At 38.4% G+C, this 18,140-nt stretch overlaps 1 protein-coding gene across 6 annotated transcripts in view; it reads left to right on the forward strand.

Moving 5' to 3' along the window:
- Frem1 (FRAS1 related extracellular matrix 1) overlaps positions 1-18,140 on the forward strand; it is a 170,360-nt gene that overhangs the window by 27,299 nt on the left and 124,921 nt on the right. For 4 of the 6 annotated variants that reach the window (XM_048783943.1, XM_048783944.1, XM_015502585.2 and 1 more), the window contains exons 2-5: positions 7,427-7,925; positions 12,999-13,093; positions 15,546-15,847; positions 17,198-17,394. In XM_048783943.1, the coding sequence (XP_048639900.1) occupies positions 7,662-7,925; positions 12,999-13,093; positions 15,546-15,847; positions 17,198-17,394 (858 nt within the window). In that variant the 5' untranslated portion in view covers positions 7,427-7,661. Of the gene's footprint in view, positions 1-7,426; positions 7,926-12,998; positions 13,094-15,545; positions 15,848-17,197; positions 17,395-18,140 lie in introns of those variants that run through there. The other 2 variants (XM_048783941.1, XM_048783942.1) reach the window with 2 other exon arrangements.

Raw genomic sequence — 18,140 nt, forward strand, 5'->3', positions numbered from 1 at the left:
TCTGTATTTCTATAGTGTCTGTTGTGATATTTCCTTTTTTATCACATATGTTAGTGATTTGAGTTTTCTGTCTCCTTCTCTTTGTTAGCATGGCTAAAGTCTGTCAATCTTATTTATTTTTTCAAAGAACCAACTTTTTGTTCTGTCAATTTTTTCAATTTTTTTGTTTCAATTTTATTGATTTCATCTCTGATTTTAATTATTTCCTGTCTTCTGCCGCTTTTGGTGTTGATTTGTTCTTCTTTTCCTAGGGCTTTGAGTTGTATTATTAAGTCATTTATTTGTTGACTTTTTCTTCTTTTTAAGAAATGAACTCCATGCAATGAACTTTCCTCTATGAACTACTTTCATAGTGTCCCAGAGATTTCAATATGTTGTATCTCTATTCTCATTCACCTCTAAATTTTTTAAATCTCCTCTTGATATCTTCTGTAACCTATTGTTTATTCAGTAGCATATTATTTAGTCTCCAGATGTTGGAGTGGATTTTATTCCTTATTTTATCATTGATTTCTAATTTCAATCCATTATGATATGATAGAATGCAGGGTAGTCTCTTCTTTTTAATATTTGCTAAGAGTTGCTTTGTGGCATAGTATATGTTCTGTTTTAGAGAAGGATCCATGTGCTCCTGAGAAGAAAGTATGTTCTCTCACTGAAGGATGAAATATTCTATAAATGTTAGTTAAGTCTAAGTTATTGATTATATTATGGAGTTCTATAGTTTCTTTGTTCAGCTTTTGTTTGGAAGATCTATCTAGTGATGAAAGAGGTGTGTTAAAGTCACCCAAAATTATTGTGTGTGGTCTATTTGACTCTTGAACTTTAGAAGGGTTTGTTTGATGAACATAGATGCTCTATTGTTTGGGGCATATGTATTTATAATTGTTAAGTCTTGTTGGTGTATGGTTCCCTTGGGCAGTATGTAGTATTCTTCTTTATCCTTTTTGATTGACTTTAGTTTGAAGTCTACTTTATTTGATATAAGGATGGAAACCCCTGCTTGCTTCCGCAGTCCATATTGGTGGTATGATTTTTCCCACCCTTCACCTTCAGTCTGTGGATGTCTTTTTCTATAAGATGAGTCTCTTGGAGGCAGCATATTGTTAGGTTGTTTTTTTTTTTTTTAATTCTATCTGCTAGTCTATGTCTTTTGATTGGTGAGTTTAGGCCATTAACATTCAGGGTTATTATTGAGACATGGTTTGTATTCCCAGACATTTTGTTTATTTTTGGTATTTAATGTGACTTGTTTTCTCCTCTGATTAGATTTTCCTTTAGTGTTATCCCTCCCTCTGCTGATTTTCATCGTTTTTCATTTCCTCTTCTTGAGATATTTTGCCGAGGATGTTCTGTGGTGCAGGCTTTCTAGTTGTAAATTTTTTTAACTTTTGTTTATCATGGAAGGTTTTTATTTCATCATCAAATCTAAAGCTTAGTTTTGCTGGATATAAGACTCTTGGTTGGCATCCATTTTCTTTCAGAGCTTGGTATATGTTGTTCCACGATTTCCTGGCTTTGAGGGTCTGGGATGAAAAATCTGCTGAGATATGAATTGGTCTCCCCCTCTATGTGATCTTATTCCTCTCTCTTGCGGCTTTTAAGATTCTATCCTTATTCTGTATGCTAGGCATTTTCATTATAATGTGCTTTGGTGTAGATCTACTATAATTTTGTATATTTGGTGTCCTGTAAGCCTCTTGTATTTGGTCTTCTAATTTGTTCTTTATGCTTGAGAAATTTTCTGATATTATCTCATTGAAGAGATTGGGCATTACTTTGGTTTGAAACTCTATGCCTTCCTCTATCCCAATAACTCTAAGATTTGGTCTTTTGCATGCTGTCCCACAATTCTTGGATGTTCTGTTCATGGTTTCTAACTATCTTCTCTGTGTGATCAACTTTATTTTCAGATTGTATACTTTGTCTTCATTATCTGACGTTCTTTCTTCCAAGTGATCTAGTCTGTTGGTTATGCTTTCTATTGAGTTTTTTTAATTTGATTTATTGTATTCTTCATTTCAAGGATTTCTGACTTTTTTATTTTCAGAGTCTCTCTCTCTTGAAGTAATCTTTTGCTACCTGTATTTGCTCTCTTATCTCATTGTTGGAATGATCAATTTTTGCCTATATTTGCTCATTTAGGTCATTCTTTAATTCACAGATCATTTTAATTATGAACCTTCTGAACTCCTTCTCTGACATTTCATCAACTTCGCTGTCCATGGGTTCTGTTATTTTAGTGTCCTGGTTTGTTTTGGGCACTTTCCTCCCTGTTTTTTCATGTTGTCTATGTGTCTTCCTTTTTTGCAGTGTGGATCTGAGATATTACAGTTTCTTCCCTATATTCTTGTAGTACCCATGTAGATTGTCTGTACCTCACCTTGATGTTGGGCTTCCAGACCCTGCTGGTGTCCCTCAATGAATGCTACTGCATCCTGGATCTGGGTCCTGCACAAGTTGGTGCGGGTGGATCTGGGCCTCTGGGCTTGACCTCTCTCTGTAGTCTGTTGGTCAGAAGGGGCAGTCTTGTGCCAGAGGCTAGGCTCTGGCTGGTATCTGCCCTGCTGGGGAGTGTACTGGGCCTCCTGTGAGCCTGGGACCCACACAGGCTGCAGGTATGGGTGGATCTCTAATTTCATTCCATTTTGAGCTGATAGAATGCAAGGTATTATCTCTATTTTTTTGTATGCTAAGAGTTGCTTTGAGGACTAAGATGTAGACTAACATTCACAGAATGTTCCATTTGCTGCTGAAAAGAAAGTGTATTCATTCATTGATGGATGAAATATTCTATATAAGTCTGTAAAGTCTAAATTATTAATTTTACTTTTTAATTCTATAGCTTTTTTTTTGTTTAGTTTTTGATCTAAAGATCTATCATTTGGTGAGTGAGGCATGTTGAGGTCACCCAGTATTATTGTATTCTGATCTATTTGATTCTTGAGATTGTGAAGGATTGTTTGATGTATGTAGATGCTCTATTGTTTGGGGCATAAATATTTAAGATTATTATATCTTGTCGATGTATAGTTCTCTTAAGCAGTGTGAAATGGCCTTGTTTGTCCCTTCTGATAATTTTGACTTGAAGTCCACTTTATCAGATATGAGGATAGAAACCCATGTGGATGATATGTTTTCCTCCATTCTTTTACAATGTCTGTGGATGTCTTTGCCTATGAGGTGAGTCTCTTGCAGAGAGCATATGGTTGGGGCTTACTTTTTAATCAAGTCTGCTGGTCTGTCTTTTGTTTGTTGAGTTTAGGCCATTTACATTGAATGTTATTATTGAGAAATGATTCTTATTCCCTGTCATGTTGAATTATTTCTGATTTTTAATTTGAATTACCTTCTTTTTTGATTGACTATTCCTCTAGTGTAGTCCCTACCTTTGCTGGATTTCATTTATATTTTTTATTTCTTTTTCATGAAATAGTTTGTTGAGAATGTTCTGTAGGACAGGTTTTTTAGTTTTAACTTTTGTTTATCATGAAAGTTTTTTTTATTTCATCATCAAATCTGAGTCTTGGTTTTACAGGGTATAGTATTCTTAGTTGTTATCCATTTTCTTTCAGAGCTTGCTATACATTATTATAAAACTTCCTAGTTTTAAGGGTCTGGGTTGAAAAATCAACTGAGATCTGACTTGGTATCCCTCTAAATGTTACTTGACTTTTTATCTCTGGAAGCCTTAAGAATTCTATCCTTATGCTATATGTTAGGCATCTTCATCATAATGTGACTTGGTGTAGGTCTGTTGTAATTTTGTATATTTGGGGTCCTAGAGACTTCCTGTATTTAATTTTCCATTTCATTCTTAAGGTTTGGAAAATTTTCAGACATTATTTCACTGAAATGATTATGCATTCCTTTGGTTTGTATCTCCAAGCCTTTATCTATCTTAATAAATCTTAAGTTTGGTCTTTTCATGTTATTCCATATTTCTTGGAAGTTCTGTTCATGCTTTCTTACTGTCTTTTCTCCAGGCTCAACTTCATTTTCAAGATTATATATTTTGTCTCTGTCTTGTAAGTGGTCTAGTCTGCTGGCCATAGTTTCCAATGAATTTTTTATTTGATTTATTGATTCCTTCATTTTGAGGGTTTCTGTTTTTTTTCCCCCCAGAGTATCTTTCTCTTTATTGAAATGATCTTTTTCTTCCTTTATTTGCTCCCTTATATCATCTTTTACCTTGTAGATCAGTTTAACTATGAACATTCTAAACTCCTTCTCTGACATTTCTTTCATTGTAGTGTTGATAGATTGTATTTTTGATGTATTTGGTTTGTTTGAGGCAATTTGTTATCTAACTTTTTCATGTTGTTTGTATGTCTACCCATCTAGTAGTTGATTTCTGAGGCAGAAGGGTTTCTACATTGCCACACGTATTTCTTATCTCATAGTTTCCATTGGTCTGGGGTCTGATCGTGACCTGGCTGGGTTCTCTGATTCAGTTTGTGACCCAGTTGTCAATCAAAGTGTTGACTGGGCTCCACTCATATTGGGAGACTTCACTTGGAATAATCCATTTTCAAGCTCATTCAGGTTGTTGACAGAGTCATTTTGTTGTGGCAGCAGAACTCCAGAGCCTTCTGCTTCCAGTGCAGCAGCAGAGCCTCTGGCTCCATTCAGTCACGACAGAGTCCTCTGTGTGGTAACATGTAATCACCTTTGCCTTATCCTGTTGGCTGGAAATGTCACAATATCTGCTGACACTCAAGGAGTAGGAACTTCTGGTTACTAGGAACTGGATTATTGGTGGTTACCCTAAGGTCTGTCCATCACAAAGAACCAGAAGGAATTTTTGTTTGGGCATAGAGAGACAAAGAAAGGAACAGCTAAAAAGTTGGAGTTGCCATTAAATTAGGTAAGACCAAAGGAAGAAAGATGGAGCGTTTGATTTTGGCTACATAAGGATTGAGATAACTGTTACATGCCTACATGGAGATATTAAGGAGAGTTGCATATGGGTTATGAGAGCCTTAACCTAATTAGTGCATTAATCCATTCATATGGATTAACTGGGCAGTTAGAGAATTGCTGGAAGAGGTAGGTCACTGGGATTGTGCCTTTATCCCTGGTGAACAGAAAGTTCTTTATTTCCTGGCTATGCTAGAGCTACTTTCCTCTGCCATGTCCTCTGCCTCATCCTCTGCCTCATCACAGGTTCAGAGCTATGGAGGTGGCCAACCGTGGACTGAGATCTCTGAAACCATGAGCCCCAAATAAACTTTTCCTACTCTAATTGTTCTTGTCAGGTCTTTTGGTCACACTCATGAAAAAATGAACTAAAACAAACTTTAAAGTTGTACTTAAAGACAAGAAATGAGATCAAGAGGAGTGAGGGCAGACAGAAAGCCAGTCCAAGCACTGGTCCATCTCCAATATTAAAAAGTCAGGCAGTATAGGAAGAGCCAGTGAAGGACACTGAGATAAGCATGCAGGAGAGGGTGGGGCCCTTGCTGTTTTTATGTGTTGATTTAACCAGTTCAAATCTCAGAAAGCAGTTTCCTTGTTCATCTCCCTGTTTGGAAGACACCTACCTGCTCAGTTACCTAAGAGTCTCTAAATGTATTGCTTTTCAGTATGGACTTAGATGCCATATGTAAATGGGAAAAAAGATTGTATTTTGTGGAAGTTCAAAAACCAAATTTGCATTTTTGCATAAATAAGCCAGACAAATTTAGGCTAACTCTGGGCAACAGGATCAGTGGGAGTGTGTGAACAGTTTTATTTTAGGACCAACACCATAAAAATCAAGCTAATCTGTAAGCATACTTGTTCTTCAGTGACACAGGTCAGGTGCTTCCTCCAAAGTGAAAGGTTTCAAACAGTGGCACCATAAGCTGTCTTCCCCTGATGTATTCATAAAGGTAGTTAATAGAGGCATTTTTAAAATTAGCACAAACACATTTATTCATCAACCAAAGAGATGCTTGTAATTAAACTAGCACTTTGAAATAGTTGCACGTAAAATGCTTGCAATAAAGATAATGAACAAAAAAAAGCAGCAAATAGAGATTGCTCATTGAACTGAGCTTGTTCTGATTCAAAGTGATGATGGGATTTTATTCTACTTTTTCATAGTCTTGAGTACAAGAGATATTGTTCATGATGCATCCTACCACTCGTTTTCCATCTTCCAATTTTTGGGCTTCTGTGCTTGCCTTCCCCTCTCATTCCTGATGTTGAACCAATATGCTGTTTGGAAAGTTGTCAGCAGCCTGAGAAGTGTGTTCACACTTCTCTCCCAGGTTATAAGAAAACTCTGCTTCTGAAGTGCTCTTGGTTTTTGTGGTGAGGTATTTATTACCACATGAGGCAACACCATCTGTTTAGCCACTAAACCCATTTTTGGAAGAGCATTTCCCACTCCTACTCCCTCACGTGCTCAACAATGCCTCTGCTCTTTAGCAGGCACCATTTTCCTACCAGCTACAAGATGGTGGCCATGGTGGGCACAACTGGGTGTGCAGAGCAGGTGGCACAGGGTATGGCTTGAGGGGGAGGGTGCCAGAGGCATTTGTGTACACCCTCTAGCAAAATTTATTTCAGTATCTACTGGTTATATAGAGAATTTATGAAAATCATTAAACTGTTAACTTTTTTATGGGCATGAGAATCCACCACTGGTTCACTTAAGTATACTCTGAATTTAAGGAGATACTCTGATACATTTTACTTTGGATAAAACCTTTTCAATTCTTTAGAATAGAGAAATAATCATGAAATTCTAAGTGAGGGAAGTAGAAACAGACTCCAGTAGTGCAAATTGAGTACATTATAAGTAGTATTGTAGATGATATAAATACAATGTACACACACCCATATCATTAACTCTGTATATTGAAACTATGCCACTCAATTCATGGTCCTCATTACACATACACAAAAAGTTGAATGCTCACTTAGGAAAAAAAAATTTTTCTCCAGTTTCTCATCAAGTGTCTCTTAGGTGTCTTCATTGCTGGACAGTCAATGCAACAAATAGTGAAGCTTATTTCTTAGTTGGGCTGTGTTGATTCAGAGTTAATTATGTTTTCAAGCAGCGTGCAAATAATCCCATCAGCTTGCATACAAATTTTATTGTAGTTCCCATTTAACTAACGAGGAAATGGAAGCGAAGAGTTCAGCCCCTTTCTCTGAACTCAAAGGATGATAGGGAGGCCGCCTGTCTACTGTTGGACCACACAGGTGACATCTCAGTTGGGGTCTGTTGCATCCGGAAGCAACAGCTACAAGCCAGGTAATGAAATGTCTGTCTTGCCTTTCAGATGGGCCTGAAGGTCAAGTTAGTTTATTTGTTTTTTAATTAAGCTGAAATTATAGGCTGGATGAAAGATCCCTCTGTGAGTGGTGATCCTTTGAGTAGCTGTACGAATTTTTCTGTCTCTCGCTTTCTTCTAACCCCTTCTTCTGTTTGCAGGATTAGTAAAGCACTTGGGAGGCACATTAATCTTGCTGGCGTTGTCAGGAGTGATCAGCAAGTTTTATTAAAAGTCCCTGGATTGGCTGAAAGGCGTCCTTGTGTAAGTCTGGAATGAAAGGGGCATGTTAAGATCTCGGGGCACACTGTCAGGACCCCTCGCCCTGCCCCTTGGACTGTGACCTGAGCTGTGGGAGGAAGTGCAGAAGCCCTCCTCTGTTGAAGAAATTTTGTGATGGCCAGAAGCGAGTGGGCCCCTGTCAGCATGAGCTCTCTAGGTTGGGGTGGCCTCAGTGTCCTCCTGCTTCTGCTGCTCCTGGACCGGGCCAGCCCCACCTTCATCAGCCTGAACCATGGGATGAGGGTGATGAAGGGCAGCTCTGCCTTCCTGTCAGAAGATGACCTGAAGTTTGCCATCCCCAAAGAGAAAGATGCCTGCAAAGTGGAAGTTGTGATGAATGAGCCAATAACCCAGAGGGTAGGGAAACTCATGCCACAGGTGGGTCATGTCTGAGATTCTCTGTTCAGTAGCATGGATGAATTTTAGTGTACAAGAGTATGTGAGGCAGGTCAAAGGTCTCCTGTCTAGCCATCAAAGTTGAGTACTGTGAAGAAGTTCACATTTGAAATGGTGGGGTTGAAGTTCACAGGCAGAGTATTGCACTGTTTTTCTATGTGAGGTGGAAGCTGTTTTTTAATGTCCTTGACTGATTCTAGCTAAGTCTACCACTGACAGGGTTTACTCTTAATTATGCTAACACCTGTGGAGGAGGTCAGGCTCAAAGTAATATGGATGCTTGCATTTTTTCTTAATAATGCACTGTATCAACAAGGCTTTCCAATTTCTCCTCTTGTATTGAAGAGAACTGCTTGATCTTATAGAGTAGTTAATCATCCAGGGAAAAGCATAATGTAAAAGAAGTACAGATATGCATTTTAGTATATTGCCAATCTATGAGAGAGAGAGAGAGAGAGAGAGAGAGAGAGAGAATGAATATGAATATGGGGCAGCCTTTAAGGGTTGGAGTGGGCAGTCACTTGCAGTGTGTGCTATGGAAGATTCTTATGGAATTCTTCCTGCCCCAAATTACCTCCCCCATTGCCAGTAGTCAGGGTGTCTTTTGATAAGAAATTAAGGTCTCAAGAACATTTTAGGACATACTTGTGACCTCAGAATACTAAGGGTAAAACTTGAGTAAGGGAAGAGAAGTAGAAAAGATATCTGGAGAACTAAATATTCATTTTATCAAAATGTCTGTATAAATGTTTCCCCCTTTAATCAAAAGGAGACCTTTTTATTTAAGGGTATTCTATGGTCACTTCTTAGGATTGGGGTGTGTGTGTGGGGACAGAACCCAAGAGTGCTTTACCACTGAGCCGTATCCTCCAGTCATTTAACTTGTATTTTTAATGTATTTTTTGAGAGAGAATCTTGCTAAGTTGCTGAGGCTGGCCTTGAACTTGTGATCCTCCTGCCTCAGGCCTTCTTAGTCACTGGGATTTCAGGTGTTTACCACCATACCTGGCTCTATCGTCACTTCTTTTGTAGAGTGAAGAATTCCCTTCTAAACTTTTATTTTCCTATATTGTCTTTGCTTAAAGCAGAAATTGACCCCTCTACTTAATATAAAATGACCTTTGATTTTATCATGTTTTCCTGCTGTGACTTAACTTTCTCCCAATATAAACAATCTTGAGAATATACTGCTGCTGCTTTTGGAAAAATGCACAAATTCCAATTGCTGAACCATGAACACAATTTCCTCTTCATTTGGCTTTAGAAATGTGTTCATGAAGTGATTCAAACAGTACTAGATATTGTAGAGATGGAATAAAGAGGCTTAAATAGAGGCTAGCTCCAATGATTATCTCTAGGTATTTCATTTACCATACTTAAATTTATAGACCAATTCTGAAATATGTGAATTCTATGGAAGAGAGTCTCACAATGGAGGTATACAGTAACTAAATGTCTAAACTAGATGTGACAGTAACTAAATGTCCCCCACCAGATTTTCTTTTGTCAGTCAAAGACCTTTGGGTAGGATCTTAAACATAGGATACAATCATTTCCATAAGTATGGAGACTTTGTATTCCCGAGTGTTTGGTAGCCCCAATTTCTCCCTGTATTACATAGCAGTAGTCAATGCAGAGCAACTGCAGGGATTGGGGTCAAAAGCCAAGTGAAGAATTAGGAGCAGCAAGATGGCACCTTGGTCCTAGTGGCTTGGAGTCCTTGATAAGGCATGGACCCCGTGCAGTACTAATACAAATATGGACACCTTATAAAGATGATCAATTGTTAATTTGATACCCTTTCCAATAAATATAGTTTTTAAAAAGGGTCCAACACTTAGAAATGATGTTATTTTTGGGGAGAGAGAAGTAAATTCCTATTGAGAGCCAGCAGGAGCAAGCTGTCCAAGCTGTTGTCCCATGCAAACAGGACAAAGCCCTGTCATTCACCAGTTTCTCCTCCTTGAAGGCAATTTGGAAAGAATCTGTTACTACCTAGCAGCCTCTGAGGTCAGTCCTCTTCCCACCCCAGATAACCTAAGACTCCTTAACTCTGTGGCACTCTCTCTGAGAATAACGAAGTCACCTCTGAGATAGTGAGTTTTAATGGTTCTGCTTCTTTGGTGCTGAGACACAGGGGAGCAGAAAGGGATCCAGGTGATGAGAACCAGATAAAAATCCTATGTGGTCACAAGGATGAAGGGTTGGTGTAGACCTCTGAGTCATCTCTTTCAGATTTAGGGCAAAACTCTGGTTACTAGATAGATAATCTGGAAAAGAAATAACAAAATGCCTGGCTGATTAAGGAAATTCTTGACTGCTTGGAAATATCCCAAACCACATTGATCCTTTTGTTTCTGTTCTCATTTTTAAAAAGTATTATTGAGGGCTGGGGTGTGGCTCAGTGGTAAAGCGCTTGCCTAGCATGTGTGAGGCCCTGGGTTTGATTCTCAGCACTGCATATAAAGAAATAAAATAAAATCCATTGATAACTTAAAAAAAAAGAAAAGTATTATTGATCCCTTAGTGTGCTATTGCTCATGTTAAAAAAGTATTATTAAGTTCTGAATCTTCAGTGTGTGCATTTCTAGAAGTAAATATGATATCTCAAGCTGATTTACATAATCTAAAGTAGATATGTGATTTTTATCTTCCAAAATTGATTCTATGATACCAGTAAATCAGGAAGCTAAGGCAGGAAGATCACAAGTTCAAGGCCAGCCTCAGCAACCTACTGAAACCCTAAGCAACTCAGTGAGACTATGTCTCAAAATAAAAAATAAAAAAAGGGCTGAGATGAAATGCCCCTGGGTTAAATCCCTAGTACAAAAAAATTATTCTATTGTATAGGAGTCCATTAAAATGTGGAGTCTCATCTCCAGTTTACCAAATAGCAGAACTTTGTGCCATAGAAAATTTTATATAGTGAGGAAACAGTTTCTCCAACCATCTATTTTTTAAATTTCTGATAATTTCTATAAAAAACTAGATTCTCATGTAAAGTCTGAGTTGAAGGGAATTTGTGCTTGGTTTTTAACCCCAGCTGGTTCAGCCCTCTCCAGGGATTTATTCCTTACAGAGTTCTTGAAATTAAGCATAGCCAAGTTCACACACACACACAGACACACACACACACATATACACAGCCTAAATATTATTCATATATAAATATAATATATATATAATATATATTTACAAACACTGTTTTTTATAACTTTATTGTGCTTTATTTTTTATGTGGTACTGAGTATCGAACTCAGTGCCTCACACATGCGAGGCAAGTGCTCTACCACTGAACCACAACCCCAGCCCTAAACATTATTCTTTAATAGAGCTTAATATTAAGCTTAAAGCTAGGCTTATGTGAACCCATTTCTAGCAAGATGACTGTATTAACAACACCCTGCTGTGTAATGAACAGTTTCATGTGATTTGCACAGAAAATATTTTGCTTAACATCTGTTCAATTAGTGTTTTCATTTCATTACTGAAGTTTGTCTTAGAACCAACAGGTTCATTTTCCTACTAGATATTTGGAAAGGGACTTCAGTGGGTGCATGCCAGTGCCTTCTGTTGAGATCACCCCCTTGATAGAGTCAATTAGACAAGGTCGATGGCCATGTGTCGTACTCCTGTTTTAGGACAAGACAGCCTCACTTAGCAGTTCTGACACCTGACCCAGAGCAAGAAATTTCCTGGGTGGAAAAGCACCTCAGTTTAGCGCTGAGCTTGCTTTTTTTTGAATGGGAAATAAAGCAGTAAGAAAATATCTCTAGTTTGAACTAGTTTACTGTCGTTAAAGTGAGTAATGAGTTAGGAATGTGTGACAATTTAATTATAAATTGTAATTGAAAAGCAGTTGAAGTGGAAAAAAACAAAGCTAGACAGTAATTAGAAAAGGATTTAGCTCTCCTTTGTTTTAGTTAGTAAATTTATGGACAATTATGGTTGTCGCCTTTTATAAAAGGAAAACATATTACGAAACATTAAACAGATGTTTCTTTTAGCAAAGCAGATTGTCTCTTTATTACCACGACTATTTGTCAATGGGGTGGGGAAGGGCTTCTCTTTATCTCCTTCCTAGTTATCAAATGAAGAGGAGAGCCAGTGATATCTGTAAGACAAGAAAGTCATTTGTATTGGTAATAACATCTTCTCAGGGTGGATTCTGTTGTCTGAAAATGGTTGAGACTGAAAAAGGTAAAAGACTAGACACCATCAGTTCCATAGGGAGGATGTGTAAATACCTCAGGGGTATTTCTCAGCCTTCTACCAACTCAGATTGGGCAGAATGAAGGTTATGCTGAGTCTGAAAGAGAAGATTTTTCTTTCAAAACTAGGATTCCCCCCAAACCAGCCATTTCCTTAATCATTTTGAATGAGGTGGTGCAGTTAATTATCTTTATTTGAATAGAAGTTGCCTTTAGAATTCTATGTCTCATCATCCATTTCTGCTATTATATAACTAATAAAAGCTGTCTTTTGCAAGTATATAAGAAACAATTATGGTTCATATTTGACTCTGATCAACCACAATAGCACCCCCTCTCCCCACAGTGGCTTCCTCTTTGAATGTAAAAATGCTATTTGGAAAAGAAAGAAAAAACAGGAGAACACATGTATACAGAACAAATACAGTTTGTTGGTGGGTGGGTTAATGCTTGCCTTTTCATACAGACACACAGAAAGATCCCTTTAACCCAATTGCTAGAAACCCCTGAAGGGAGTAAATAGGAGTTTTGATAAATGGAACCATATTTTAAAAGTCTGCAAAAAGGTAGCCATTTAGGCAGTAATTACCCCTAATTTACTTGTTTGATCTGCTTGGATTTTAATAATTTAGATATTTACTGAACAAGACTCAGCTGTACGGTGAGTGGGCATGGGGTAGGATAGAGGTGGTAGTTAATACGTGCAAGCGTGAGCACAAACACACACACACGTGTGCATACCACTCACAGGCCATAGTTTTTCCAGGAGGTACTTGAGATCTGGAAAAATAAAACTTTGTACCAATTTTCTCATGTATATTTATCCATTTTTCATGTGAACTAGGTCTTTGACTGCCATTTCCTTCCCAATGAAGTCAGGTATGTTCACAACGGTTGCCCGATTCTTGATGAAGACACAGTGAAACTTCGACTTTACAGGTGAGTGGACTAGGAGCTCTGATTATGTGTTGTCAGACAACAATTCTGTTTACTTAGGGTTTTTTTCTGTCGCTATATATTATTATGAGGGGAGTTAATAGATTCCAAACAAGAAAGTAATCAATAGAAATTGGAGGCCTGAGTGGTAAGGCAAGAATTGTGGCCAATTTTCAATCATCTTCATTTGAATTATTGTCTTGGGGCTTTTTTACAAATTACTAACTCCATCCTGTTTCTATTTAGTGTTCTTATGCAAGTATCTCTGGTATCCCAACCTATAATCTATAGTAAGAAAAAAAAGTTACAAATAGCAAATTCTTCATGGGAATCAATTAGGAAATATGCTCCAAAATTGAATGAATTTTTTTTTTTGATAACTAGCTGTTCAGTTACAGGAAATACAATATCTTCCACTTTTAAACATTAAATAATTCAAATGTGCTTAAAATCAATTACAAAGCTAAACATAGAGTGATCATATGACCCAGTAATTTCCCTTCTAGGTATATACACAAGAGAAATGAAAGCCTATGTTTGTTCAAACACTTGTACAGGGATGTTCATGACAGCATTATTCATAACAGCCAAAAGTTGTACCAATTCAACTGACAATGGTATACCCATATAATAGAATATTATTCAGACATGAAAAGGAATGAAGCGTGGATTCATGGGACAACTTGGCTGATCTTTGAAAACATTATGCTAAGTGAAAGAATTCAGACACAAAAGGACAAATATTGTATGGTTTCATTTATATGAAATGTCCAAAGTAGGCAAATCCATAGGAACAATAGATTAGTGGTTGCCAGAGGCTGGGTTAGGGGCCATTGGGGTGTGACTACATGGGTCTAGATGTCTTTTTGGGGTGATGAAAGTATTATGGAATTAGATAGTTAAGATATTTATATAACTTTTGTGAATATATTAAAAACTATTGAGTTGTACCCTTTAAAAGAATTAATTTCATGATATGTGAATTATATAAAAAATTAATTTTAAGGTTATAGTTATGGTATTTCAGACTTCATAGAAGCAAGTGAGGACAGGGTAGGTGGAGTAGGACTTTATATAATTGTTTACTTGTCTTTTTTTGTTCTTGAGAGTATTTGATTAAAACAGGTTGGTATAAATTTATTGTAAGCACTACAACAATGCATTAGAGGTTTGAAGAAGACTTTGGAACCGTGAATCATTCTACAACATTTATAACCACCCACTACAGATCAGGGTCCACACAGACCATAGGAAACTCAAGGATGAAGATGCACAAACTCTTGGTGCTCTTGGTTAAATGCGAAAGATGGGCAGATAATTAGAATGCAGAGCCACAAGTGCCTCGAAAAAGGCAAAATACTGTGCTCAGAAAATCAAGTGGCACCCACTTTCCTTAGAAAGCTAAAAATCATCATGCAAGGCTTTCCAAGACTTTAGTGTTAAAAGACAGACTTCAAAGATCTTGCTGGGAAGGGCTGAAAGGCTGATGAATTCTAGCTGCTCCTACTCCTTCCTTGAGTTTCCCTGGGGGAAGAAGATTGGTAAAGTACACACAGGAAGGCTGCCACTGCTTGTCGTTTGATGATATTTGAAATAGAATATCCAGCATAGTTGGGGGCAGAGATCAGGGAGCATGTTTATTTCCCTCCTCCCTCTTCTCCAGCTTCTATGGCAAGTGATTTGACATTTTTATGCCTCAGTTTCATCATTGCAAAGTTAGATTGAAAATGCCTTCAATAGGTTCTTCTAAGTACTGAAAAAGATACCGCAGTAAGGAGTTCAGCATAGAGTTTAGTGTGTTATGGGTCTCAATAAAAGCATATCAACAAAGAGCTTAATTATTCATGTAAATACATCACACATTAATTTCAAACTCTCAAAAAAATAAAACAAACAACAACAACAAAACCACATGACAACACATCTCTATTAGCCTCTGCAAACACCCTGAGAACAGAGTCCGCAGAGGATAGAAGTAGTGGAAGTAACCATTGCTGATACAATTTACATGGCAAGCAGACCTTGAATGTCCACCCGTTTTGTGGTATTTCTGAAGAACAAAAGGGCCTTGATACTACAGAAACTCCTTGCCCCTTCACTCCTGAATTAAAACTCAATCCATAAAGAATATAGGCCTTATACCCCTAAATTTGTTATGTTGGAGGTGAGACTCCAAGGTCTCCTCAGTCCTTACCTGTCAGTATGGATGATGAGCTTGAGAGAGGCATTGAAAGAAAAGCATTGGAGGAAGAAGCAGCAGCAGGAAAAGCATCGACACCAAAGTAAAGAGAAGGGATGAGACCTGAGAGGTTGAGAGTACAGCAGGAAATTAAATCAAAACTCCTCCTGAGGCAAAAATGTGTGAAGGCCAGTTTTTAAGCTTCAAGCTAAGTGCTCAGGTATCCGAAGTGTCTGAGCACCAATACTTATTTCCTTTGCTTTGTCCTCTCTACAGATTCACTGAGACAGACACCTTCACTGAAACCTTTACCCTGCGGGTCTATCTCATGGAGCCAGACTGCAACATTATCCGCATGAGTAGCAATGTCCTGGAGGTGTCTGAATTCTACGGCCTGTCCCGAGCCATTGATAAGAACCTGCTCAGATTCGACTATGAGAGGACGGCGGGCCTGGAGTGTACCGTCAGGCTGGACCCTTTGAGAACTAGGCTGCCAGCTCATGGCCAGATGGTTGTGGTGGAGCCTCGCCCAGAAGGACCCCGTGGAGATCAGCCACACAGTTTTTTCCCTCAGTCCCGTATGATAAATTTCAGTATTTATCTGGATATTACTAAAACTGACAAAAATATCCATGAATGGTCACCTTCCACTATAACAAATAGTTCTACTTAATATAATTTTAGCATCTTGGGAAGAAAATGTAGGTTAGTGGTTAAGTGCATGGATTTTGGAATCAGAAAGATCTGGATTTGAAAACTCCTTCTGTTATTCATTTTCTGTGTTATTTTAGTTATGAATCTTCTGTCTAAGCCTCTGGGAGATGGGAAAAGATACTAGCTGCTCCATAGAGTTGAATAAGGATGGGAGTAAAGGAGATCACACACAGGATGGGCTTAACACAGTGTCCAGCTCACAGGAAGTCCTCGTTAATTGCGATTGTTATAGTAAAAGCAATGGCAGCAACAGTAAGAGTGGTTTATTTATACTTCATTAGATATTATTGAATTGTGATCTAGCTTGAAGTAGAGCTGGTAGGTAGCATGGTTTAACTCAGGAAGCATTAATGGATAAGGTTCCTTCCATTATTCATTCAATTAATATGTTGGATACTTCCTATATGCACAACAATGTCTTAGGAACTATGAGAAGAACAAGAAATATAAGGAATAATCCATGAATGTAGTAGTAATACTTGTAGTAATATCTTGCATTTGGACAGAAGTTTACCACTAAAGATACCCTTGAACAAAAATAGTCTCATTTCCTCTTCACAACCACCTGTCTATGAAATGGAGTATCTGTTTTATGCGACATGGAAATGAAACTCAAAGAATAAGTAGCCTATGATTGTCATACACCTAACAAGTGAAAAATGCAGTTGGGTAGAGACACGAAGATTACTGGAGAGAGAATTATGGTTTTTGGTAAGACAGCACAGGTTGATTCAGGTGGTTCACTGAGTGTTTAAGGGAAGGTTTAGAAAAAAAGATTAATTAGACTGAGAAGGACATGCAGGATTGGAGTGTGTGATGAGCACTGTGGGAGAGCATTTTGGTGAGTAGAACAGTCTAGTAGAGATTGCATGTTGGAGCCATGAAGCTGATGCTCTCAAGGGAAGATGAGAGCTAAGCAGTAGGCGCTATAGTGAGCCACTGGCCTGTTAGTTAGAGATATGCAATCACCAGAAAACATGTTTTATTTTTTTCCTCTTAGTCTAACTTTGGATGGGCAAGAGAACTGGTCACTTGTTCTTTTCACTGAAGGAAATTATAAGCTTTCAGAATAATGCTAACCCTAGGAAGGGATTGGAAGGTACATCTGAGTATTCCTGGGGTCTGTAAGAATGAATAAATGTCTAAAGGTGGGTTTTTGTTTTTACACCCGTGGTATTCAAGTGGCTAGCTTAATGCAGCATTGTTCATTTTAGAACTGGGAATGGAACTGAAGTGTCCAGGCGGAAGCTGTACCCTGGAATTGAAGAAAATAGCAAGTCTCCAAGTGAGCTGTGAGGAGTTCCTGATGATGGGGCTTCGTTATCAACACATGCAACCCCCTTCTCCCAACATTGATTATATCTCCATCCAACTGGACCTCACAGATAGCAGGAGTCAAATAGTATACAAGGTACAGTGGGGTTATGGGTTGATGACCTGGCTGACTCAGAGGAAGACAGCCAACTGCACTGAAGGGCTCATGCCACTTCCCAGGCCAGGAAGAGTTCCTGGGCCCTGGAGAGTAACACTGCCTGGCATCTCAATGCAACTTCAGCCTGTTTGTTCTGCCAGCAAGTGCTTAAAGCGATATCTTTTACGTGTAATATTAGATAATTTCTCTCTCTGGTTCTCGATCACTTAAGGCAGCTTGGAAAGGATTGGGGCTGATTACATATTAACAACCATTTTTGCTCTTTACCAGCAGTATTTCCCCCGCCCCATGCTCTAGTGCTGGGAATTGAACCCGGGGCCTTGCACATGCTAAGCGTGCACTCTACCACTGAACTGCATCCCCCAGGCCCTTCCAACACTTTTCAGCCTGATGGTTTGCCCTCTCTGGCACCTTCTCTTTAATATTTCCTTTTCTCCTTGACATCAGGGGCTTCACTGTGCAAACCCACAGGCAACCAGGAGGGAGGGGAACCTCAGACCCACTTCCATGGTTGTGACCAAGGATCTCATTTTCAGTCTTTCAGACTTCAGGACAGAGGTCTGGGTCGTCCCAGCCTGTCTCCCAAGGCTTTTTCCATCTTCCAGTCTCTTAATTTCTCTTGCCCCACCTCTTCTTGATTTCTTCACACCGAAATGATGACTGAAAGTGGAATCAACCTTTATGAAGTATCTAACATGCTTGTTACTCTACAGTCTGCTTATTTG

The sequence above is a fragment of the Marmota marmota genome, unplaced genomic scaffold (genome assembly GCF_001458135.2).
Source record: "Marmota marmota marmota unplaced genomic scaffold, marMar, whole genome shotgun sequence".
Taxonomy (NCBI): Eukaryota; Metazoa; Chordata; class Mammalia; order Rodentia; family Sciuridae; genus Marmota; species Marmota marmota.